Below are 25,675 nucleotides of genomic sequence, written 5' to 3' on the forward strand. Positions count from 1 at the left end.
TAGATCAAGATACAAAGGCTAAATGACTTTTTCAGGATGATGTAACAGGTTAAAAGCATGTTCAATATTATGATAGCTGAAAAGGAGGATCAAGCCAGCAAAATACTGAAAAAACTTACTCTCAGTTTCAAATAAAACAGAGATGGAGACTTTTCCTGTGTCTTGTGATACTGTTACACATGGAAGTAAAGAAACTATTTCCCCATGTTTATTAATACCTCTCCCAAGAAAAACATAACTGAACTTGAGGTCTAATATCACACCGGAATTCAGACACTGATGCCCCAATTCAATGTGTACTTGATAATGCAAGTACTTGTGTGCTCACTCATCAGAATCAAGTATTCCAGCACTGCATGCAAAGGACTCAAAAGAAAATGTAATCTGACAACATAAAGAATAGACCCCCTATAACTGTTTATTAGAATGAGAATATATTCCAAATCAACAACTAAAAACAAAAACAAAAACAAAATCAAGTTACAGAGCATGCATAAAATACAAAGTAGCAATTTACAAATAGATAATAGTATCTTTATAACCAATACACTAAAACAGTAAAACGGCTACACAGGAAATGACAGACTACAGCAATGCCTTCCGTGCACTCCACACATCATGAGCACCGCAAAAGACAGATTAACTATGAAACATAGTAAATCTATGCAAGCCCACACAGATATAGTTTTTGATATCCCATCAACCTGAAGTTATCACTGCAGTTGACAACATTCAGTAAACTGCAGAGAAGTGCTTAATATTATCCACAGAAGGAAGTAAAACTATTAGTGTGCACATTTCTGAATGAGGAACTAGTTGTTCCATTGATTTCAATAATGTAGTGGAAAAAAATGACTTCAGGTCTCTATAATGCCTAAATGCATTCTATTTAAACTCAAGGTACTATTTCATTTTACATACTAAAGAATACATGCCTTTAAGTGGTACCACTTGAGCATAAATTAACCTCTCACTGTATCCTTTAGACATACTAAAACCAAAGATTTAACTAGACTATATTCCATTATACACTGCAAAACTCAAATATAAGCATTGCTAAAACGATCACCCATGCCTGCTGGTGGATATGGTGATAAAACTAGGCTGTATTTCACTTACTGGAAGGTTTTTAAACAAAATTAACATTTAAAATTTGATATTACCAGCATTAAACCAGTTATTGCCTGAGCAATAAAATGCCACATAATCTATGGCTGGGAGATGAGATCAACTAAATGACTTGGGCTGCCTGATCACTGCAGAAGAGACCCTTCAGAAGGAATTCTGCTGGTCTCTAGTTCCTGGCCTGCCAGGCGGCACTGTTTTAACTTATTGGCCCCATAACCATAACCCCAACCCAAACTGTAACAGTCTTTTGTGTTTATTAGGATAATTCTTGTCTGGAAAAAAAGTGCCCTCCTTTCTAATCAACTTTGAGGCTTACAAAAAATTAAATCAAAATGTACTAAACTACATAAACCTATTAAGGCATTTTAGAAATTGACTTCCAGAATAATGGAAAATTTTCACAAAATCCTGCTATGTTTACAGGGCAAGTCTCAGATTTGTTGAAATATACACTGCACTGAGAGGAGAGTGGACTACTTCTAAGTGGCTCTGTGGCAAAATAATAGCTTATTTCTAAGGTCTTCTTCATTTGATTTGATCAAGACCAGTGGGTCTGAGCTTCAAGTGAACAAGTTCAACTAAGTCCTACAGAGACAGGTTTTCATGATGAAAAGTAAACAATAACTGAGGAATTCAAACGTTCAATTTATTAAACTAAGGCCAGTGAAGCCATAGCATGGGAAAAAAACTGCAGTTATTCGGGACAAAGTGGATGATTTTATAAAGATAAAATCAAAAGACTTAAGACACGGGAGAATTCATTAAGTGTGAGGAAGTAAAGTAATCAAACACAAAAGTGACCACAGGAATTACAAATATATTTAAACCTCAGACCTGGGAAATGGACTATACACAGCCTTCTGGGGGAGGAGAGAGACGCGTCAGATGTTCTGACAGCACTGCACCTTTGGCTTGTTTTCAGTGGTTGGCGGAACATGAATGGGAACCACGTTGTTGCTAGGAGACATGTCATTTTCGCGTCTGTCTGACATTTGCTTCTGAGAGACAATACGGTATATCTCTGAAAAAGAGAAAAATATTTAAGAGTAAATCCATGCAGAGTTACTATAAAACACATGATAGCAGATACACCCTACAGAAAATATGTAAGTTTAACATTTTACTTTCAAAGAGCCACTAATTAGAACAAACCATTATTTTAAAATTTTCCCTTTCCTGCCAGCACACTGCCACATGCCTATAATCCTAGCACCTGGGAGACTGAGGCAGGAGGATTGCCAAGAATTGAAGGTTAGCCTGAACTACATAGTCAAACACTGTTTCAAAACAAAACACAAAAATTTTCTTTTCATAAAAAAAGAAAAGAGCTGGACTGGGGATTCAGCTCAGTGGCACAAGTGCCTGCCTTGCAAGCATGCAGTCATGAGTTCGATGCCAATCAAAGTATCAGAAAAAAAAAAAAAAAAAAAAAAGAAAGAGCTTTTCCATTTTAAAAGGAAAGATTAGCATGTCAGTAAAATATTGTTTTAAAGAATGTTACAGTTTACAGACATAGATCTGAAATAAATCATTTAAGTATTTTTATCCTACTACTTTTTCAGTCTACCTTTATAAAAAAAGCCTGCATACATTGACATTGTATATATAAATAAATCTGCACTATCAGATACATCTTGTATTTTTTCTAGGCTGTGTATGGAAAGCACAACTTCCTAAACATGATAAAGTCTCAAAGGAGAGAAGGGAGAACCTAATGTGTTTATTAGGGATCTCCTGAATTAAAGTTAAAAGGTATTATTCAAAAGAGGCAACTTATTTTATGGGCATACACTTTCATGACACTGTAATCAACTTAATATGTAAACTAACACAGTGGTTAGAATATACCCTTGTTTGCTTTTGCGGGGGTCAGGGACAGGCAGGCAAAATTTATACCTGAGAAGGTTGTGGAGAAAAGAGGGGAAAACCCGTGACAATAAAGGTAAGTGGCTGAATAAAATTTTTAAAAATACACACACAAGAGTCTTCATTTAGACTCTTCTGATTGAAAAGGAAGGGATGGGAGTGTGTCAAGATAAAGGAAAAGAATTCACTCTTCGTGTAATTACGCTAGTGACTAAGAAATAAAGATAATCATCAATTTGTGGTTAAACTGTACCTTTCATTCTGCGTTTTCTAATGCCAAATTGGCTGGATTTTCTTGTTCAACGGCAAATGACTAAATGTGACCCCTGTCAGTTTTAACTTCTTTACTAGTTGTTTTGAAGATTCAGTTAAGGAAAGACGAAACAAAAATTCCTTCAGACTCTATAATACATATAATACTGGAAGAAGCAAAGGCAGACCTCATGGAACACAAGAGAAGTAAATAATTAAAGAGGTCTCTCTACAAAGCAAGGCATTTGAGCAGTGTTGTGTAACTGCCTGCAAGCGCTGCCCTCTTTCAGAAACGGATTACTGCTGCATCGCTCCAGTCACCAGAGATGACTGCTAATAAAAACGCTGGAAGGCAATAAAAAGATAACTATTGGCCAGAAAATTAGGAACAAAACTTTTTCTGCAGGTGTAATCAGTTCTAAGCAGCTCCCAAATAATTTAAATCTCTTAGGGCTTGGTGTGTCATTAACAAAAAAAAAGAAAAAGAACTTGGATAAGAAAATAGGAAGCAGGTACTTTCCAGCTGGTACAGTATCTGATTAGAAACGATTAGCATTCCAGTGGGAGAAGGATCTTGGGACAAGTAACTTGCTAAACCAGAGGCAAGTACTGTATTTCCCTCTTTCAAGGGCATGGTCTTACTGAATGGGACACACTTAATTCCTGTGCAATTCCTTTTCAAAATGTCCAGAGCTTAGTTATGATTAGAAAGAAAAGGACTTCTGCTTTAATGTTCTATTAGAATCTCGTGTAGAAGATCCAAATATAAAGTAACATTAATGTAAAGTAGCTCTAAATATAATGAGGCAAAGCTAATAAAAATGACATATGTCTTTTACTCTAATGGACATGTGAATCAAATAGCAACATAATTCTAAGGAAATTAAAGGCCAGGGTTTCCAATTAAGGAACAAGAAAAGTTAAAATTAATTCCTCCAAAAATTGTGAAAACAACACAAATCTATATTATTTCACTACAGCATAGGTAGAAACTTTTGCTAGATCTCAAGTCCCCTGTTCACCACTAAGTTTCTCAAAGGTCAAAAAACATCCAGGAGCCAGGCGTGGGGGCTCACGCCTGTAATCCCAACACTTCGGAGGCTGAGGTGGGACCGCTGCAAGTTCGAGACCAGCCTGGGCTACAAAGTGAGCTCAAGGCCAGCCTGAACTGCATAGCGAGACCTCGTCTCAAAAAAGACCAAAAAAAAAAAAAAAAAAAAAAAACCATCCTGAAGCCAGGTGTTGGTGATACACACCTGCAACCCTAGCACTTGAGAGGCTAACGCAGGAAGACTTGCCTAGAGTCCTCAAGGCCAGCCTGAACCGCACCGCAAGACCCTGTCTCACAACAAACAAGCAAATGGAAAATTCTGATTTTATATATTCACATGTATTTAAAGTAAGGCTCTCATGTGCCAAGAAAAACAGCTACCTACACTTAATTTAAAAAATTCTAACTAAAGTGATAAATCAATAGTTGAAAACTATACCCTCTCCCATACCTCCATTCCTTTTTTTTGGTGATAGGGATTGAACCCAGGGCCTTTGTACTAAGTTACATTTACACACACACACACCATCTTCTTTTGAAACAGGGTCTTTCTAAGTGGCTAAATTGCTCAGGTTGGGTTTCAATTTACACACAGGGCTCAGATTTACAGGCTTGTGCCACCACCCTGATTTAGCATCCCTCCTCTTTAAAGAGGCAATAAGCTAAGTGTAATAAAATTTTCTCAGCCACAGAATTAAGAATTTACTCTTTACACTAAAAAGGTACATTGGACTTACTAAGTATACGGAGAAATCTGGCAAATATCACTTTAAACAAGTAATCAAAGTTACCGATACCAGTAATAAGTAAGACTGGCTCAATATCACAAGCCTCCTGATAGGATGTATTGAAACCACTTCTGTGGCAATCCTGCTGTAAGTCTACAATCTGAATTTAATCATGGAGAAATCATTGTATGGAATGTCCCAACAGTAAAGACTGCCTGAAAATTCCTTTTAAGTAAGGTTTTCATTGACCTTACAGATTCACAGACCATTAAGGTGACTCAACTCACCTTTTAAAACACTATGACGCTAGATATGGTGGCACACAACTGTAATCCCAGCACTCAGGAGGCTGAGGCTGGAGGATCACTGGGAGTTTGAGATCAGCCTAGACTACACAGCGAGTTTAAGGCCAGGCCAGTCCCACTGTGAATCTTAGGACCAGGGGGGTTCAATGACTTGAGTTACACAGCCTATGTATAAAAGTCCAGAACTCCTTGGTCTCAATCTAGTACTCTGCACGTTGATTCAATGGAATTCATGCAAGAAGTAATAAAGAAAAAGGTAGGACTTGCAAATTTTGAAATTTGTTCTCTTGAAACAACTAGTAGTGAGACTTGACACAGAAAAGATTCTAAATTACTGTGCTCCAAAAATGTTTATCTGACCCTAGATCTAGTTATGATTACTGTTTTCTGATAACAGAAAATTGAAATGATGGCATATAAATCACTGATAATTATTTTAAGTAAGTTTTTTTTCATGCCTTACTAGTTAAGTACTAATTTATTCATTTTCACTATGTAACAGGATAAAGTTTTTTCTTTTGTTTTTTTGAGACAGTCACTATACAGTTCAAGCAAGGTGGCTTTGAATTCAGTGATCCTCCTGCCTCAGCCTTCAGAGTGCTACCATTACAGGTATGCACTACTATATTCAGCTAAGCTCTTTACAAGCACTAACTCATTCTGATACTTGATATCTATAGCAAATGTCTCAGTGATAAACCACTTTGCTGGGTGTTAAGAGAAACAAAAATCTTTAAGCAGCATTAACAGTCAAATTAAATCATATCACAAGATTTTAAAAATATAAGTCCTCTCTCAAGAAGGAAATAACTCTCAAAACGTATCTGAACTTTACACATGAAAAAATTAAGGCCTATATGAGCACAATTATATGCTTGTAATCCCAGGACTCTGGGAAGCTGAGGTAAGAAGATCATAGTCTCAAACAAAGCCAAACAACTTAGAAGACCCTTCTCAAAAAAGGAAGGGCAAGCCGGGCGTGGTGGTTTACGCCTGTAATCCCAGCACGCAGGAGGATCTGCAAGAGATTGAGTTCGAAACCAGCCTAGGCTACAAAGTGAGCCCAAGACCAGCCTGAACTGCACAGCGAGACCCTGTCTCAAAAAGACAAAAAAAGAAAAAAAAAAAAAAAGGAAGGGCAGGGGGTCTGAGGAAGCAGGCCCTGGGTTCAATTCCACTACTGAGGAAAAAAGCTTAAGGCCTAAATTGGTTAAATAATTTGCCTAGGATTATAAAGTTAAGTGAAGAAAACAGGACTAGATCCCAAGTTGAGATTCCAGGCCCATGTGCTTCATTCTTTGGCTTTACTCCTTTCATTTTTACAGAAATACAGTTAAAAACCTGTTTCCCTCTAACATACACATTGTACTAAATTAGAACTTATTACAATATAGCCAAAAAGTAATTTAAACAATTCTATTTTGGACTTCTCAGGCCACTCAAAACTATATATTAAGACTATATTCTAATTCATGAATTCTCAAAAGTAATTCAGGAGTTCTTAAAAACAACCCATCAAGGTACTTATTAAAGAATTAAGACCAAATTTACTGAAATCTGGTCATTCTAATAAAGTCAGAGTAAATATGAGTCAGCACAAATAAAACCCTCCTCTTATCCAGGTGCGTGACCTGGTTATCTCCACTCCCAAACAGCATGAACTCTGTCCCTCTCCCATTGCTAGTTTAAGCTTCTCTAGGTACAATCACTGGCTGCTTTCAACTATAAGTGACACCTTGCTGCTTCACTTAAATTTTTAAAATTGTATTTTTTTAGCTTTTTCCACAAACCATTCTTTTCTGTGGGAAGACAAAGGGGTGCTTACATCTGTCTATAACTGGGATCTCAAAATTTATCTCCTGAAAACACATTTTAAAAAACAAAGTACATTTAAACATAACTTTATGCTGTATAGGATACATGTAAACCAGATGAATAAGGATAACTGAAGTTTAATGAGCAAGGGTTGTAACTAATTTGCCCTTTAAACTGCTCTTACATTAGTAGTTCTCCTATGGTGCAACACACAATTTCCTGATTCATTTAAGTTACCTACCTAAAACTTCCATTTCCTACTGGTATAACCTGAAATGTAAGTCTTACCTGTTAGAATTGTTTGGAAAGCAGCTTCTACATTTGTCGAGTCTAGAGCAGATGTCTCAATGAATGACAAACCATTCTTTTCTATGGGAAGACACAAAAACCAGTCAAGTTTTGTTGTCCTGAGTTGTAGGGATCGAACCCAAGGCCTTAAACATACTGAGCAAGATTATTAACTCCAAGCCATACCCCACCCAAGATCTACTTCTAGCCAGAAGGCAACAATCCCACCCACCCCCGACACACACACCATGGTGCTAAGGATCTAATCAGAGCCTTGGCACATGTGAAGAAAGCATTTTACCAGTGAGCTGCACCCCTAGTCCCTGGCAGGTTTTAAAACAAGGGATAAGATATACTCAAGACCTTAAAAGGCAAACTGACAGAATCTTATTTTCTCAAGACCCTGCAACTTCTGGAACAGAAAGGACACTATTTATGTTTCAGGAAACTAAAATTAACAATGAAAATTTTTCATTGACTTAGTTAAAAATACTCCTCTCTAAATACTGCCACTAGAAATAAATGATACTATTCAAAAGGTAATAAACTTTTTAAATATCCAGCTATTTCGGTTCTTCACTTTGTTCTCTACTAACCACACAGCCACGGTATTCCCTTATAATTCTGCAGCTATTTGAAATAAAGCTCTCTCTCCTAGCAAGGCAATGGAGGCACATACCTATTATCCCCTGTACTTGGGAGGCTGAGGCAAAAGCATTGTAAATGCAAGGCCAGCCTGAGCAACGTAACAAGACCCTGGCCTGAAATAAGTTTTAAAAAGCACTGGAGGTGTACCTCTGTGGTAGAGAGCTTGCCTAGTATGCAGGAGACTCTGGGTTCAATCCTTTGCATAGACAAAGTGTTCTTCCCTGAGACATTAAAAATATTATTGAAAAAGTATTCACAATATAACCACTAGTATAAGATCATGACTTTTACTGGCCAAGAATATACAATGCTGCTTTCTGGAAGTTGTTCCTAACAAACATCCCTTTTACAATGGTGGCAAGAGACAGGGAGAGCTTCTATGGAGCCAGAAAAGTGACAGCTCCTAAGGAACTGTATCCTTGTTGGTCCCTGACACTACCTGGGATGTTGCTTTCCAGACCCACACACAGTGGCTATGGTAAAGAAAGGAGATGTAGATGAAAAGGGGAACAGCAAACACAAATTAATTGGTACGTTTCACATACCTCTTCAAGGAAGAAAAAAGAGGATGACATTTGTATTTAATTATTGGCAGCAAAAATTCAAAAAATTAACGTTTTAAGAACCTGAAATTAAACAAAAGAGCTATACACAAATTTTCAAAACAGTAATTCTTGCTGAATATTCATGTTAGCCTTTCTGAAACTATTACAACCTATCCCTTCATTGGAAGGATATGCAAACAGAATCACTAAACAATGGAATCCACGTTACTAACCTGCAAAGGCTCTGGCTTCATCTGTGGGAACTGCCCTGAGATGACGTAAATCACTCTTATTGCCCACAAGCATGATAACAATGTTACTATCAGCATGGTCTCTCAGTTCTTTCAGCCACCGCTCTACATTTTCATATGTGAGATGTTTAGCAATGTCATAGACCAGTAAGGCACCTACAGCTCCACGATAGTACCTGCAAACAGCAGAGAAAAAAAAAAAAAAACAAGATAGAAGTGACCACCAGAACTCAAGATACGGAATATACCTTTTTAAAAATGCTCATAAATTTCTAAGAATTCCAAATACTGGAATCCTTAAAAAAAAAAAAAAAAAAAAAAAAAAAAAAAAAAAAAAAGTATAGTAATCCCACTTAATGTGCATTCCAGTTTCCATTCTTCAGAGTCAACTACAGTCCAAATATATTAGATAGAAACCTCCAAAAATAAACAACTCCTAACTTTTAAAGTAATGCTATCCTAGGCACTGGGGAAGCGGCACAGTACCTGCCTGGCAAGCAAGAGGTCATGAGTTTGATCCCCAGTACCAAATAAATAAATAATCTGAATTTTAAAAAATTTTTAAAAATTTAAAAGTAGAAAAACTAATGCTACCCTAGGCAGTTTGATGAATTCTCTTAGTCCCAACTCCCCCTAGGCCAACTACCTGTCCATTAGTCACCTGCAGCTCTCTGGGCTATCAGATCAACTGTCAAGAGTATCGCAGTGCTTGTGTTCTGGTAACCTCATTATAAGGTCTCTTGTCCAAAGCAAGAGATGCTGGCAATTTAGACATGCCCAAAACAGCCATAAAGCAAAGATACAGGGTTCAGTGTTATCCATGGTTTCACTCTCTCACTATGTCTCGCATTCTAGAGGAGAGTGAAAGACCACTTCATATTTCCAATACCCGAAATCACAATTCACTTGATGGCAACCTATGGCACAGAACTTAAAAACTCCAAGACTTACGCTGATGTTATAGCTCGGTATCGTTCTTGTCCTGCTGTATCCCATATCTGTGCCTTTATTGTTTTCCCATCAACCTGGATGCTTCTTGTTGCAAACTCTACTCCAATGGTGCTCTTGCTCTCCAGATTAAACTCATTTCGAGTAAATCGAGACAGGAGATTACTCTTTCCAACACCAGAATCTCCAATAAGGACAACTGAAAACACAAATTAATGCTGGATGAATGAGGCAAATACATTCAGAAACATCTTTATGGTTTCACCAGAATAGACGTTCATGTAAGAAAAACGGGCATCTGATATTTAAAAAGAAATGGAGGAAGGGCATTAAGTCCATGTTCTTGACCTATTTCCAATTAATAAAACCAATTTATCCTTTTTAATCTATTTCTGCCTACATAAATGACTTCTACACATCATCATCTTAGCACAGATAGAGTACCCTATATTAAGCACAAAATTTTTGAGGGACAGGTATTGAACCAGGGCTTCATGCAAACTACGCAAGTGCTCTATCATTGAGCTACTTTCCACTCCTTAAAAACACAATTTTACCAAGGGGTTTAGCTCTGGGGCCTAAGTGCCTGCTTGGCAAACTCAAGGTCGTGAGTTCAATCCCCAGTACAAAAAAAATCTACACTTTCAGGCTGGGGATATGGCTCGGTGGCACAGCGCCTGCTGGCAACACACGGTCTTGTTCAATTCCTGGTACCAAGAAACAAACAAAATCGTAATTTTAATCATAAGTACACTAGACACACTGATGACAGGCATAATTACTATCAACACTGTAGCAACCTTTCTACTTTAGAAGGTAGTCATCTAAAAAGATAAATCCTATGCTAAATAAATAACCTGTGATATTAAAATGTATCAGACACAAACACAAAGAGCATTAGTGGGTGGGAAGGAAAAGAATAAGTATGTTCTACTTAGTTTTGTAGAAGACTAGGTGATGTGAGGACAGCTGGGCAAGATGAAACATTTAAAATATGACACATCAGAGTTACTAACTTTGCTGCTTCACTAACAGAACTATAATGACCTTTAATAGCTGCATTTTTACTAGGACAAAGCTAGAGACAGCCCCCCTCGACAGAGCCCTGCCTCCCTAAAAGCAGAGCCAGCCCTTAGGAAGCTAATCATTCACTTTTACTCCTGACTTCATGAAGTTTTTGAAAAGAGGTTTTGACTAGATGAACTTTCTTCTGTGATTTCTACAGGAGGCAGATATTCCCGGCCTCCTGCCCTTTTTAAAAGTTCTGAGATTAAGAGTCTTGCTGGGTCACAGTGTTGCCTGGGTGGGGCTGGAATTTGTGATCCTCCTGCTTCAGTCTCACAGTGCTGTGGGACAGTGCTGAGATTATCAATTTGAGTCATCACAACTAGCCACAAAGTAAATTTTTTACCCAGTTATCTGGGTACACCTAAGAATGTTTTTGAAATGGAAGAACAGGCAATTAAGACAAGCTGTCTTAAAGCATTTTTCTACAAAAATGTAAAGACCAAAACGAATTCACAGGTTTTCACAATCTGAGCAACGTTCTGTTTCATTTGTGAGAATTTTTATGGACATTTAGGAAACATTTATTCCCTCTGTTGATGACTAATGAATGCTTCTTCTTACCTGTCTAAACTAGCTGACAGATTTACACGCCAACACTAGAAAATCAGTCATGCACGCTTAATAACGCCAAGGAATAAGATCATGCCTCATTCAGAAGGCGGATCTAGTGGTGCAGGTAGGAAAAGAAGTAAAACCTGTAAAAGCTCACTGTACTCTAGCCAGAGGAAAAAACGAGTCCATTATGCATTCCTTTCTTGTCACAAGATCGGATATAAGCCCACCTCTGGACTATCTTGGACAGAGTACAGTATCAAATGCATATCTCGCTGGCTTCCTCTATCTGCTGACTCAGCAAAAACCACCCAGGCAGTGGTGACTCCATGCAACACACAGCAGCTCTCTCTAACTATAGTCAATTACAGGGTATTAAAGTGTTGTGGCTATGCTTTCATCCTAACGCCAAGGAAGGAGGATGTAAAGGTCACAAAAACAATATAGAAAATAAGGCTAGGTGTGATTGTACAGAGCTATATTTGCAGCACTCAGGAAGGAGGATCAGTCTGGGCTACCAAGTAAGATCAAAGCCAGTCTGCTCTGCAGAACAAGACCCTGCCTAAAAAAAAAAAAATTATAAATGCACTTTCAATCTTATCATTAGTTGACATTTCCAAGGTCTACCATTCTGGATGTGAAGTCGAGTCCCAGCTTCAGTAAAGTCCCAGCTTCAGTAAGAGACTTTACAAATTTATAGGTAAACAAAATAGGCAATAGGTAAAATAAAAAACCAATCTAAAATTAAAAAACAAAAACAAAACTTCATATATTCACTGTTGCGTCTTAGTCAAAGAGGCTGCAGATTCTGCTAAAGAAATCTTTAAAGGAATCACTTCTGCCCTCACACTATCAGGATACAAAATCCTTCTTGAGGAATAAACAGAAAAAGGAAGGGAAAACCCAAAGGATTACATTTTTACCTTATAGGGATTCCCCTACCATGCATTACTCAGGAATGGGTCACATAAATTAAGAGCAATGAGTACATATGAACAAGACATTTAGACCACCTCGGAAAATTACAGCAAAAGTAAAATCTCAAACCCTCTGCTCTCACAGAAGAAATTCTAACACCTTCAAGCTTGGACTTCTCTGTCAACCTCCACTCCTAACTAATGATTAAGTAAGTACCTTATCAAACCAAACTCAAATAGCCAGGGAATTTGTTTTCTCAAATTAATTAATTTTTTAACATTATAAAAATGCATTCATCTCAAAATAATACAAAACTCATGAGTGCTTTGTATACTACAAAAGTTATCTCAACTACACATGGACAGTACCACCAGGATTAAGACTAACAACCTGTTAAAGGGTACTTTAAATGACAACAAAAGATACTGCCACAAAGAGGCTATGAAGTGACCCAAGACAGTAAGCTGCTTCTTTTCAGCTACCAAAAAAAAAAAAAAAAAAAAAAAACAAAAACAGGTAAAGATTCCAGTTAGGCTAAACAAATATATGGATGGATGGATGAATGGAATCTAAATGCATGAATGGAATAAGTTATCTAAGCAACAACAGAGAATTTACTCTGATTTAAAAAAACAAAACTTCACAGCTTTCTTCATAGGATCACGTAAATTTCTAATCAAATAATTTTTTTCCTTTTCTCTTTTTTTTTTTTTTGGGGGGGGGCGGGTACCAGGACTCGAATTGACAATCTTGGGATTGCCAAGCAGGTGCTGTGCTGCTGAGTCATACCCCCAGCCCCTATTCAAATAATTTATAATCAAAATAGTTTTTCTAATTAAAATGACAATCCCTCCTATGCATGCTGAAGATAACCCAGGGCCTCCGGCATGCTAATAAGAAAAAGCTTTACCACCAGTGACCTAAATCTCCAACCCTTTAATTGTTGTTGAAATTTGAGAAACTATATAATCACATCTTACAGGATTTTTTTTAATGTTGTCTGTAACCAGTATCTAAGGTTAAAATTACTTCCATTTAAGAGTTTTACAATAATAGCTATGTACTAAATAACACAAACGTAAGGTAAATAACAGCATCTAGACATTAAGCATTGTTAGAATTCCTAAAGTAATATTTATCATCACTTGGTTAGCATCACCTGCTGAGTTTTAACATCATTTCTAAGATGTAATTCTCAATTTATATATAGTACATCCCTCAAACAGATTTCTAATTACTATAAAAAAAGAATACACATATTAATTATCCACTATTTAATAAAAAAACTTTCACCTCTTCAAACACATTTCAGACTTATGCTTTTTCTGGCAAATTAATGGAATAAAATTTAGTTTGTTACATCACAAGCATAACAGTTCAAAAACTTATCACCTGAAAGAATAACTGATCATTTTCATACTGTGGTTCATAACCTTGGAAGAGATTCGTACTCTCTCAATTATATTCATAGTCCAACAGCACAAAGTCTTGTTAGTTTGCTTTTTGTTGAGTCAGGGTCTCCTTAGATGGTCCAGGCTGGCCTTGCACTCACAATCTTTCTGCCTCAGCCTCCTAAATGCTGGGATTTGCCAAGCAAAGTCTTTAAAATAAAATGTATCCATTAAGGCTAAAGTCTACACAAGTTTTTCCAGATTCAGTGAATATGAGTTGCTCAACCAAAAATTGTAAAAGAAAAACTACCTGGACTGATTCCTATTTACCATTCTTTTGACCATCAGCTGATAGTTCATTACTACCGACTCTCAATGACACTGGAAAGAAAAACTCTGAAACCACAGACTATGTATCCAGATATATCCAGAAAATGTTACTTCACCTACACTAGAGTCTTCCACAGTATTTGTAAACAGGAATGAAAACTGATGCTTACTTCACTTGTGTCCCACACGGCCTTAACCCATCCTGCACTTATAAAATATGTTTTTAAAATTAAAAAGTTTTAGAATTCCCCCCCAAGGTTTCACTGTAGAAATTAACTAAAGATTAATATTCAAGAACAAATACTTAATTTAACATATATATCCTCGTCTCATGTTATATTCACATTTAAACTATTCCATCCCACACCAGTAAAAATATCCCTTCATTTGTCACTAAAACTCCCTTAACTACTAAGCTTGCTACGTAAGATTGCTTCAAAGTAGAGTTGAAGTTCATTTGAGTGAATAAATCTCTGTAGAATTAAATCACTTTACAAAGTTTTTTGCTTTGTTTTAAAATAACTGTAAATGAAAAATTGATTAATCAGCACTGAAGTAAAAAGCTAAAGTGATTCACATCCTGTAAGAGTTTTCAAAAAGTAAAAATTTTCAGCAGAATTTTTTCATTTTTTTGAGAGGGTTCCACTATGTGGCTCAGGATGGCCTTGAACTCTATAAACCCAGGCTGGCCTCAAACTCAGGGTGATACTTCTGCCTCAGCCTCCCAAACACTAGGATTACAAGCAGGAACCACCATGTCTGGCATAGCAGAATTTTTAATTAACTTAATGACCAGAAGGAACCCATAACCCATGTAAGTCCAAGTACTTTAGAAGTTTCCTAGTTTTATGTCTTCTTACTAATACACGCTCTGTGATTTACAAAAACTTAAGGTTTAAAAAACTGACAAGAATCACAGTAACTTTTTTCACATCATTACCATTTACTGAATCCTCCCATGAGCTAAAATTTCACAGCCTCACTTAGTTCTCACAACAGTCCTGAGAAGCAGGTATTGCAGAATTTCCTTTTTATAGTTGAGGGAACTGAGGCACAGGAAAAGTTAACTATCTCAAGATCACAAAGAAATACAACACCCGAGTCAGGAGCTGAACCCAAATCCATGTGATTCCAAACCTGTGTTCTCACTGTTAGGATGGTCTTCTTCCATAATTAAAATTCCCTAAACCAATCCAGGATAATTAACATCGTCATCGGGAAAAAACCACGTTCTATAACCAACATTCAAGTTCCAAACCAAATAGGAGAAATACTTTGACAGTCTATCTTGTTCTAAATAACTTCACAGAAGGCTAGCTGCATAAGCCACTAACTTACACAGTATTTTAAAAACAAACTTCTGTTTAACGACTAAATTTGGAAGTCTCCAGGGACTCAAGTAGTTTCATGTCATCTCAGATGCTTTCACAAAAAAAAAAAAAAAAAAAACGAGTATTCAAATAATTCAGGTCTCTTTTTCTACTTGAAAAATTAATTAAGTACCTTCTTATCTATAATTGACTTAAAATAGGAGAGTAAGGATGGCTACTGAAGGCACTTATCCTACTTAACAGGGTGTTTTGGTTTAGGGGAATAAGTGAAAGTAAGGACCATACACTAAACCAGTATACCGAGATTTGCAAAGTATTGGTAAAGCCAAGAAGTATTTCCGGATTCCTCTTGTCAATCATTCTTAGCATCCAATGATAAAGTCAGAAACAATCACCAATGTTTAACACTCTTCCAAACTCCACCCTGCACAGTAAAGCTTTCAATAGTAATGGCTTCTTCCTCCTTGGTAATGATCTTTGTTCAGCACACTACTGATGGCTGCCCTTCCAATTCGGGAGCGATGACAGACTAACAAAGTGAGACTGCATTCACAGAGCAAAAAAAGCACTTACTGTCCTCTCTTCCCACTCAAAGCTGTATCCTTCATCTTTGTTAGGTTAAAAAAAATTTTTTTTGGATCCCTTCCACACTCAACCAATACGCAATTATTTTCTCTCCATCTCCCCATCCTCCAATGTTGCACCCATGGGCACTTCATGTTTCCTTACCTTATAATATTTAATCACAGCAAAAGGGCATACAAATCCCCCCTCTCCGTTTCCAACCATTTGGGAAAGGCTGATAGCCAACTAGAGCTCTTCCCTTCCTGTTGGATCCTCCCAGCGTTGCAGCAGGAAGCAACCAGTCCGTAGTGATAAGCAAGCTAGTATTTGTGCAGCGCACAACCTTTCCTGTACAGGAACTGGGCCTTCAAGTCTGGCAAGGATAACAGCCACCACCCATCCGCAACCCCTTCTCGAAAGCCGAGGGAAGAGTTATCCCGGACTGATTAGGGCTAAGGAGGAACAGCGGGGATGGGGGGGGGGATTAAAAAAAAAGACTAGGTGGGAAGTCACAGCAGCCTGCCGGGTCACTGCGACAAGTGCGCGCGTGGGTATGGACAACCATTCGTGTCCTCCCTCGCGCCACCCCGAAAGCAAGGGACGGAAGGCAGAGGCAAAGTCGCCCATGGGCCGGGAGGGAGGGGACACGGGAAGATTACTAACCCTGGAACGGCGGGGAGGGGGCGGGGGGTCCGGCCTCCGGCCCCAGGACGGAAGGGACGGGGTGGGGCGCTTGGAGGGAAAGGGGAGTCTGGCGTGGGAGTCCGCGCCCCAGGAAAGGCCGGGAAGAGCGAAGGGCCCGTCAAAGGGACGGGAGGATGGGAGCCGGAGAGGGGAAGGAGGCGCTCAGCCCAAAAGGAGAGGTGGTGGGAGGGGCAGCAGGGCGGCGGAACCCCAGACAGGGGCTCCTCAATTTTGGAAAAGGACACCCAGCGAGGGGCTCTGCGTCGACGAAGGTCTTGGGGCCCAAGGAGAGACCCCCGGCGAGGGGCACGGGGAGAGCTGGCGGAGGGACAGCGGGACGGGAGGCGCGGGAAGGAAAGCTGAGGGAGGCCCCTTTAAGGTCGGCGGTGACCAGCACGCAGGTCCCCCGGGAATGTCCCAGGTCCCCGGACGAGGATTCGGCGGACAGTATGCAAGCCTCACCTTTGAAGAGGTAGTCGTACTCGTCGTCACGGGTGCCCATGGCGAGGCCGAGGAGCGAAGGGGCGGGAGCAGCGCCGGTAGCGGTGGGGACCAGGGGGCGTCGCTGCAGGGATAACCGTACCGCGGAGCCTCAACAGCCGGACCGGGGAAGAGCCCCTCCCTGCCGCTGCGTCACTTCCGGCGGGCCCCAGCCCCTGAGGGGAAGTACTTCCGGGTAGGCGGTGCTCGCCCCGCCCCGCCCCGCCCCGCCCCTGAGGCGTGAAACTTGGCCCTCTCCTCGCCAGGGTCTTCAAATACTCGGTCTCTAGGAGGCTCGTAGAGGGACGTGGAGGTGTGGGGTCCTTGGTGACTGCGGGCTGAGTTTCCCCTCGCACGTTCCTCGCGCTACCATGCCGGGAAGTGGTATTCTTATCTCAGGGTGGGGTTTGGCGTTGGGGCGGGGTTTCCTAAGGACTAGAGAAGCGAAGGCGGCCTCACAGGCATGGCGGTTCCATGGTGTAATGGTTAGCACTCTGGACTCTGAATCCAGCGATCCGAGTTCAAATCTCGGTGGAACCTGTGGCTCTCGCTTTTTGTTGCCATGTCCTTAATCTCACTAAGAAATGTAACCATTAATATCTATATCTAGCCTCGAATTAAGTAAAGTGTAATCTCTGCCTGTAAGAATTTAATGAATTTTCCCCTTCGACCCAGTAATTAGCCCCACACCCCGCCTCCAACCTTAACTCGGAAGTTTTCAATAAAAAGTGATTCGTTTTGCTAGAATTTTCTACCCCCAGCTTCGTCCAGGACAGGCGTGCCTCCCCCACTCCTTCACGGAAATCTCTCCAAACTATCTCCAGATGCCATGTAGAGAACTTCGCCCACCCTCCTCATCAAGATTCATCAAGAGCTGCTTGACTCCTGTTTGTTGGCCTCTGAGCTGAGCCGTCTACATAATTACCTCATTTAACACGTAGAGCAAAGGATGCAATTTCCATTTCAGCCGAAACGTCAGTGCTTAAGCTCAAGTGATTTGCTAAGGAATTTGCCGCAGAGCAGCCTTATTTGAAGGGAATTTTGTAAATCCAAAAAACCTTTCCCGCTCCCTGGGACACCCCTTCCACCTAGCTGCAAGCACTTAGCCTTTTGCATAAAAGTGCCTGGAGTAGGCAAAATAATCCCCCTCTTCATGTCTACGTTAGGTGTTCTGAAAACTCAAAGGTTGGTTACACAGCAAAGGGGAATTAAGTTTACAAATGGAATGAAGATTGCTAACCAAATGACCTTAAATAGGACTGTCTGAGTGGACTGCGCTGTCCTAACGGTCCTTTAGAAGCGGAAAAGCAGAACAGATCGGAGTGATGTCCTGTGAGAAGGCTTCAGCCAACCCTTACTAAGTAGTCTGAGAAGGTGGAGCCTAGAAATCTGGAAGCTTCTAGAAGCTCGCAAAGTCCCTCAAAGAGATTCTTCCCTGGGTTCCTAGAAGAAACAGAGTCCTTCCAACACCTTGGTTTTAATTCATTGCAGCCCATGACAGTCTTCTGACCTACAAACTATAGTCAATTTTCAGGATTTGCATCCCCAAATTGATGGTAATTTCTTACGGCAGCCATAGAAAAATAATACGAGCTTTTCCGTGCTTTTTCTGATAGTGATAGGAGGTTCAGCTGAGGTGCTTGGGCAGGTGTGGAGCATTTAAAAGGGAGATTCATTATATCAATTAAGCAGCCAGCTATTTGTGTGCTATGATAGAATATTATTCAGGCGGTCCCAGTGCTGCTCATGTTGGGTAGACATGATGAGCCCACAGGATGAGAGACTCAATAACTAAAGAGCATTCTGGTGTAAGTAAGTGGCACAGCTCAGAGAGACCGAAAGAATTGGGAAGAACTCTCTGGAGGAAGAGGAACTCGCACTGACCACCCCCCACCCCCCCCAGGAAGAAGGGAGGAAGGAAACTCATTTTGGGAAATTAGATTGTAAAAGCATATTGAGCAAGGCATTAATGCCAAAAGAATTGAGAACTTCTTCCCCTTAAGTCATTGTTTTTCAGTGTGTTCTGAGAAGGATGATTGTGTTCCTCAAAAGAAGGCCTGAGCAAATAAAGTGAGAACCATCCGTGCCTGCCCACTTCAGCTTCCCTTACGCCTGGACTTTTTAAGCTCTGTAACTAGTCTTCAGTGAATACTGAATATATATGTATGCCTGGTACTGGGGATTGAACCCAAGGAAAGTGGCACAAGTCCTGATGTCCAGGAATCAGGAAGAGGAAGGAGAGCTAGGGATAAGAAAATATTCTTTTAGGCCACACCCCCACTGACCCACCCTCTAGACTGCACAAGCCGCAGTGGGTAAATCCACTACTGTCTTAAGTACAGAGCCCTGTGATCTAATCCCCTTCAAAACATATTGGGAGGATATTTGAGATCTAAATCCTAATAGTAGAGATTGAAGCAAACCTGGTCTTAGGAAAAATAAACTGGCTGTAGAGTTCAGGGTTGGGACAAAAATTGGAGGTGCTAATATCAGAGATCTAATTGTAATCAGGGAGCACCAGCTAATAGAAAGGGAGATGTGACCAGAGAAGAAAATGCAAATGCTATTGTGGAAAACAAATAATAGATTTCATGGACAAAGAAAAGAAAAAAGGTTTTCTCTCCCTGTGGAGGGAGGAGGAGTGGTAAATTCTTGGTGTTTCTTTTTTAATCACTTAAAACATATGGGACTACATTGCTAATGTAAATTCTTTAAATAATATGGAAGTATATAGCAAAGCCTAAGGTTCTCCTCCACTACTTCAGTTCTCCTAACTCCAGAAATCAAGTGATTAATTATTGGCTGATTAATTTTTTAGTACTGGGGAATTGAACCCAGGACCTTACACATGATGTTAGACAATCAGTGTACTATTAAGCTCCACCCTCAACCACACACACACACACACACACACACACACACAGGATAAGTTTATGTGCTGTTTTTTTTTTTTTTTTTTATTGGTACCGGGGATCAAACTCACGACCATCTGCTTGAAAGGCAGGTGCTTATGCCGCTGAGCTAAATCCCCAGCCCCTGTGCTGTGTTCTTGGAATTGTTTTCTCATCACTGCACACAGACTGAAGGAATTTGCTGAGTAAATTTCCTCAGCAACAGTGTATCGTAGTTTGCACAAACCTTTCCATCCTGTTACCTGTGGATATGGCTGATGCAGAGGGTTTACTAAATAAAAACCTACTTTCAACCTTTTCTTCCTTACCCATCTCTCCTACCGAGGCTGGAAAAACCAACCACTCATTTGCCCGGCTCCCATGCCAAGAGTGGCCATAAGAGACAGTTCTAGCCAATCATTCACAAGCTTTGTTCTAAGGTGTTTAGGAAGGCTTTTTCTAGTATGATTTCTCCAAATCTATTATATGGTGTTTGACATTTTTTTTCATTCATTCATTCAGGGTCTCAGTATGTTGCCCAGGCTGGCCTTGAAATTCCTGGGCTCAAGTGATCCTCCTGTCTCAACTTTTGAAATTCCTAGGTGTATATGTCACCACACCTGGCTATTGCCTGACTTTTTACTTATAATATTTTTCCACATGAAAGTTTTAAATTTTTTTCCAGTACTGGGGATTGAACCTAGGGGGACTCTACGTCTGTGCTACATCTGACCCCTTTTTATTTATTCGTAAACAGGGTCTTGCTAAGTTGCCCGAGCTGGCCTTGAACTTACCATCTTCTTGCCTCAGCCTCCTGAGTAGCTAGAATGACCTAGCTAGATGTTTTAAGTTTCTATTTCATCAAATTTCTCTTGGTCATTTTTTAATGGTTTTTAGATGCTGTCTTTTGAATATGAAGGCTTCTCTATACTAAGATTACTCCAAAATTCTTGTTCTTCAAGTATTTTTAAAACTTTTTGCCCCATCTGGATTTTTATTTATGTCAATGATGATGTGAAATAGAGATCTAAATTAATTCTAAGTGAATAGTCATTTTGATATCGTTTCTTTGAATACTCCATCTCCTCCACCGATTTTAAATGCCTCTTATTATTAATGAATTCACTTAATTAATGAATGAATTAATGAAGCCTCAATTAATTAATGAATTAATGAATATGGAGTGTGTGCTTGAATTTTGCACCATACTTCTGCTGACCTCCAACACATGCTGTCCAAGAGAAACGTATGGTGAGAGGTAGAGTTGATTGTCAGCTTCTAGCTGCCACCTCCAGGATGCCGTGAGGCAGTCACAAGGAAGACATGCTCCCTGTGGATTGTTCCAGACGCTGTGCTGCTGGAGCAGAGCAGGAGTTGCAGAGCTGCTCCCCTTCTGTCCCCACTGGGGCTATTCTGATGGACAGTGTTTTCCCCTGAGCATCTCTTGCCTTTCTAATTCACTGGTGTCTGCTTTCACAGCATCTGCCCTGCTACTGTAACCTTCTTGGTCTAATGTCTATTCGTACAGTACTTCCATTATTTATAGCTGCATAGTGCAGCTCATCTGTGGATTGAGTAAATATTGCTGTAGTGCTCACAATAGTGTCTGACACATAGTAGGAGCCATATGTACAGGCTGAGAGCAAAAAGTACAGTGAATGTTTAAAAACCATTTTTAATCCCTCTCGGAATACTCCCCCTTGCTTTACCCACACTAACCCGATCCTTCTAGCCACTTTCTGAAGCACTTTGTTGGAAGTCCTCTTTAATGAATGTGGTTAGCAGTGCGGTCAAGGTTTCCTCATCCTGAATGGATTCTAAACATTTCCTTACTTGATCATTTTAACTTTGGGGAAGAACCAGAAGGTGAACAGTGCCATATCTAGTGAACTAGTGAATGAGGACACATGGTAATGTTTCCATTTGACAGAAATAACCATAAATGTTTTAAGTGATTGAACTGATTGAGAAAGCCGCAGAAAGAAAACTTGAAAGAGCACTTCCAGAACTGTTTCAGAAGGTGGCAAGAACCATGGGGTAAATGTGCTCAAAGAAAGGGAAGTACTTAGAGGGGGAGGAGGAATTAATGGCAATGTCTGTCACTGTAGTAAAATGTTTTTATTTTTAATTTAAGCATTCACTGTATTTTTATCACATCTCATATTTGGTAAATAAAAATGAATATGGTAATTTCTCATCTTGTTTTTTCATGTGGCAATTGTTTTGGTTTGTTTTTGGTTTTGGAGACAGAGTTTCACCATGTAGATCAGGCTGGCCTCAAGCTCACAGGGATCCTCCTGCCTCAGCCTCCTGAGGCCTAGGATTACAGCACTTTATGGCTTGTAAAAGCCATGAAGAATCATATTGGGAATTTTGGTTAGATTTTCCTTATTGATCATTAAAAACACTTTAAAATGAAATATGAAAAATTATATACAATGTACAAAGATATGTGATTCTGTCTATGATGATGCAGAAAAAGAGAGATCTAAGTTTAATCTCAATCAGGAAGATGGATCAGCAGAAAAATAGAAATGAGGATAAAAAGAAAAAGAGCAAAAATGCTAACTTTGGTTTTAGACATATCTAATGTGATAATAGGAAAATTAAAAGGCAATTGTCAACAAAAAGCTTGGAAATATAGATTTAGACATATCTAAGCAAGACCTGGAATATAGCCACCTCTGTCTTGAAAGAAGCACTTCATGGTGGGGACTGACAGGTCTGTGTTTAAGTCTCAGCTCAGCGATTCATTTGCTTTTCAGTTTAGTCATTTACCTAACCCTGCTGAACCTCAGTTGCCCATCTGAGAAATGGGGGCAAAGATGAAGAAGGAATGAAATAATATACCTGTCTAGCTGTTAACACCCCTCTCAGCAGATCATAAATATTTAGCTAACGAATTCATTCTCAGCAGGGCTCAGTTTGGCCCCAAACCAAACCTTCACCAGCAATGTCTGGACATTTCCTTAACACTGTTGGGGCAGGGGTGCCACTGGCATCTGGGGAGTGGAGACCAGGAGTGTTGCTAAGTATTCTGCAATGCACAAAGAGCCCGCATGATGACTGGGAATTTTCTGGCCCAAAATGTCAACACTGCCGAGATTGAGAAATGCAAGTTAATGCTGAGGATTAGTCAGAGGCAGACCACTCTACCCACGTGTCGTCTCTATTTGCTAAACAGATTTCAATGCATTACTTCTGGAACCCGAGGAATTTGACACTGTTTGCTTTATATGTTTGTCTGTTAAACTCTATGGCCTTTTTTTTTTTTTTTTTTTTTTTGTCTTTTTCATTTTTATCGGTACCGGGGATCGAGCTCACGACCACCTGCTTGCAAGAAGGCAGGTGCTTATGCCGCTGAGCTAAATCCCCAGCCTTCTATGGCCTGTTTTTGTAGTGATATTAAAGTTATTCCCCATTAAAACTTCTTTTTGAGAGAACTACACAGTCTCTCTTTCATGAAAGAGTCTCTCTTTAGTGATAAAATTTGCTTTCTGTTTTTGACCTTTCCTACTGAGTGTATCATGACATGGAATTGTATACATGATAGGAAAATTTCTCAGCTTTGGCTGATTATGGTCATGAGAACCAGCTAGTCTTAGAGAAATGATAATACGTATCGTTATATAGGTATATTTATTAATTAAAATATATAGTTATATACAGCTTTAAACACATATGCATTATAAATAGCATATTGATTATACCCAAATATATATAACTCAATCATACATTTTTTCCTACATCATGAAATCTGAATGAGAATAGCATCAATTTTTATTGAAGCAATTCATTCTTAAATAAGCTTAGTCTTTTAGGTTTGGTGATCAGATCATAAATCATATGGCACAGTCAGTTCTCTTTCAAAAATTAAAAAATATACAACCAAGAGAGTGAAAACCCACAGAGTGGAGAAAAATATTTCTAAATAATTTATTTATCTGATAAGGAATTAATAGCCATCATATATAAAGAAGTCTTACAACTCAAGTAACAACAAAGAAACAAAATACCCAACTCAAAAATAAGCAAAGGACTTTAATAATCATTTCCTCAAAAATCTGCAAATAGTTGGTAAGCTTGTGAAAAGAGGCCCTGTGTTATTAGTCATTAGACAAATGCAAATCAAAACCATGTAAGGTACTACTTTATGCCCATCAGAATATCTATTACATTGTTTATGTATTCATGTATTTATTTTTTGGTTTTTTGAGACAAGACCTCACTATGTAACTCAAGCTGGCTTCAAACAGATGGTGATCCTCCTGCTTCAGCCTCTTGAATATTGGGATTACAGTTACATACTACCCTTGCCCAGCTGTCTATTATATTTTAAGAACAAAAGCAATGTAAATGTTGAAGACGATGTAAAGACATTGGAAGCCACCCCGATTGCTGATGAGAATGTAAAATGGTACAACCCTGTGTAAAACAGTTTAGTAGTTCCTAAAAAGTTCAACCCACAGTGCTCACTTTGGCAGCCCATACATTAAAAAGTGAAACAATTAACTAAAAAGTTAAACATACAATTGTCATATGACCCAGAGACTCTTGAAAGCAAGGACTTGAAGAAATACATCAGTGCTAAGCAAAATGTCAGGTAATTTTGATTCCACACATACAAGGTACCTAGAATAGGTAGTCATAGAGATGGGAAGCAGAATGCTGGTGGCCAGGGGCTGCAGCGTGAGGAATGGGCAGTTACTGTTTAATGAGCACAGACTGTCCATCTGGAATGATGAAAAAATTCTGGAAATGGACAGTGGTGGTGGCTGACTATTTTGGATGTACGCAATGCCCCTGAGTAATATGCTTAAAATGGTTAAACTGGGGGTTATATATGCTTTGCAAGGGGAAAAAAACACCTAACAGGAAGTGGGATCTTAATTTTTTAAAAAAATGAATGAAAACTGAAAATAGCCAACCAAGGAAGACAGCAGTACAGAACAATGAGCTCCTGCCCCCACCCCACCCCCAGCATCCTGGGCTCTCCAGGGCTGTCTTCCAGGGGCCAGGCACCTCCCAGAATTCTAGTGGCCTGGCTGGGTTTCTGGTCTGGAGCCAGTTGATTCATCCTCACCTACACCCAGGACCTAAATTACATCACTGTTGGCCTTTGAAATTCCACCATCAGGGAGTCAATTCTGAGGATGTGCGAGGATTCCTGGTCCCTTCCCTGTCCCTCCACTCCTACCCACTACCGAGTCCCAGTCACTGGGAACTGCAGGGACCCCTGCAAATCTCTGCACTTTCTCCGGGGGACAAGAGCTGTGCTTATTCAAAACACAAGAGAAAACTTAACAGGCCAGAGTCTCAATTTTGTTTCTCAATAATTTATTTGAGAAATACTGGCCTTTTCACTACTTTAAAAATAAACATTAAAAAAAAAAAAGAAAGAAAGAAACATGCCACAACACTAAATTTGCCAGAGAGAGTCGAAAGCTGATAAAAGTGACACTTGTAGATACAGAGCCAAAGCTGGGGACAGAAAAATGATTACTACAAAACTCAGTCAAACCATTCCACTACTCAAAGGACATGAAAGTACTTTAGAGCCACACAGAAACATGTTATGTGAATGTTCATAGCAGCGTGATTTGTAATAGCAGACACCTGTCAGTCGCTCAGATACCTATCA

General features: G+C 39.5%; 1 protein-coding gene and 1 non-coding gene across 3 annotated transcripts; one reads left to right on the top strand and one right to left on the bottom strand.

Annotated features, from left to right (window-relative positions):
- Positions 1-397: 397 nt before the first annotated feature.
- Positions 398-17,325, bottom strand: Rab11a (RAB11A, member RAS oncogene family). Of its 2 annotated transcripts, XM_063243306.1 has the most exons (6): positions 17,126-17,325; positions 9,829-10,024; positions 8,860-9,053; positions 8,229-8,302; positions 7,434-7,514; positions 398-2,149 (listed from the first exon to the last, which is right to left on the bottom strand). In XM_063243306.1, the coding sequence occupies exons 1-5, from the start codon at positions 17,163-17,165 to the stop codon at positions 7,476-7,478; spliced, it is 543 nt and encodes a 180-aa protein (XP_063099376.1). In that variant the 5' UTR covers positions 17,166-17,325; the 3' UTR covers positions 398-2,149; positions 7,434-7,475. The 2 variants fall into 2 exon arrangements, with proteins under 2 accessions (XP_063099376.1, XP_003463526.1); XM_003463478.5 differs by lacking the exon at positions 8,229-8,302 and having other exon boundaries at positions 17,126-17,324.
- Positions 17,326-17,611: 286 nt separating this feature from the next.
- Trnaq-cug (transfer RNA glutamine (anticodon CUG)) lies at positions 17,612-17,683 on the top strand. The gene has a single exon. It is a non-coding gene; the product is annotated as a tRNA-Gln (tRNA).
- The last annotated feature ends 7,992 nt before the right edge of the window (positions 17,684-25,675 follow it).

Source organism: Cavia porcellus, unplaced genomic scaffold (assembly GCF_034190915.1).
Source record: "Cavia porcellus strain 051 isolate PalLab524CR breed Dunkin Hartley unplaced genomic scaffold, mCavPor4.1 scaffold_37, whole genome shotgun sequence".
In the NCBI taxonomy this organism is placed as follows: Eukaryota; Metazoa; Chordata; class Mammalia; order Rodentia; family Caviidae; genus Cavia; species Cavia porcellus.

Excerpts from the sequence above, each read along its gene's own strand:
- Rab11a (XM_003463478.5), bottom strand. The coding sequence starts at position 17,165 with ATGGGCACCCGTGACGACGAGTACGACTACCTCTTCAAAG. Across the intron at positions 9,054-9,828 it reads TACCGAGCTATAACATCAGC|GTACTATCGTGGAGCTGTAG; the intron begins GTAAGTCTTGGA and ends TGCTGTTTGCAG. Across the intron at positions 7,515-8,859 it reads TGAAGCCAGAGCCTTTGCAG|AAAAGAATGGTTTGTCATTC; the intron begins GTTAGTAACGTG and ends GTCTTCCCATAG.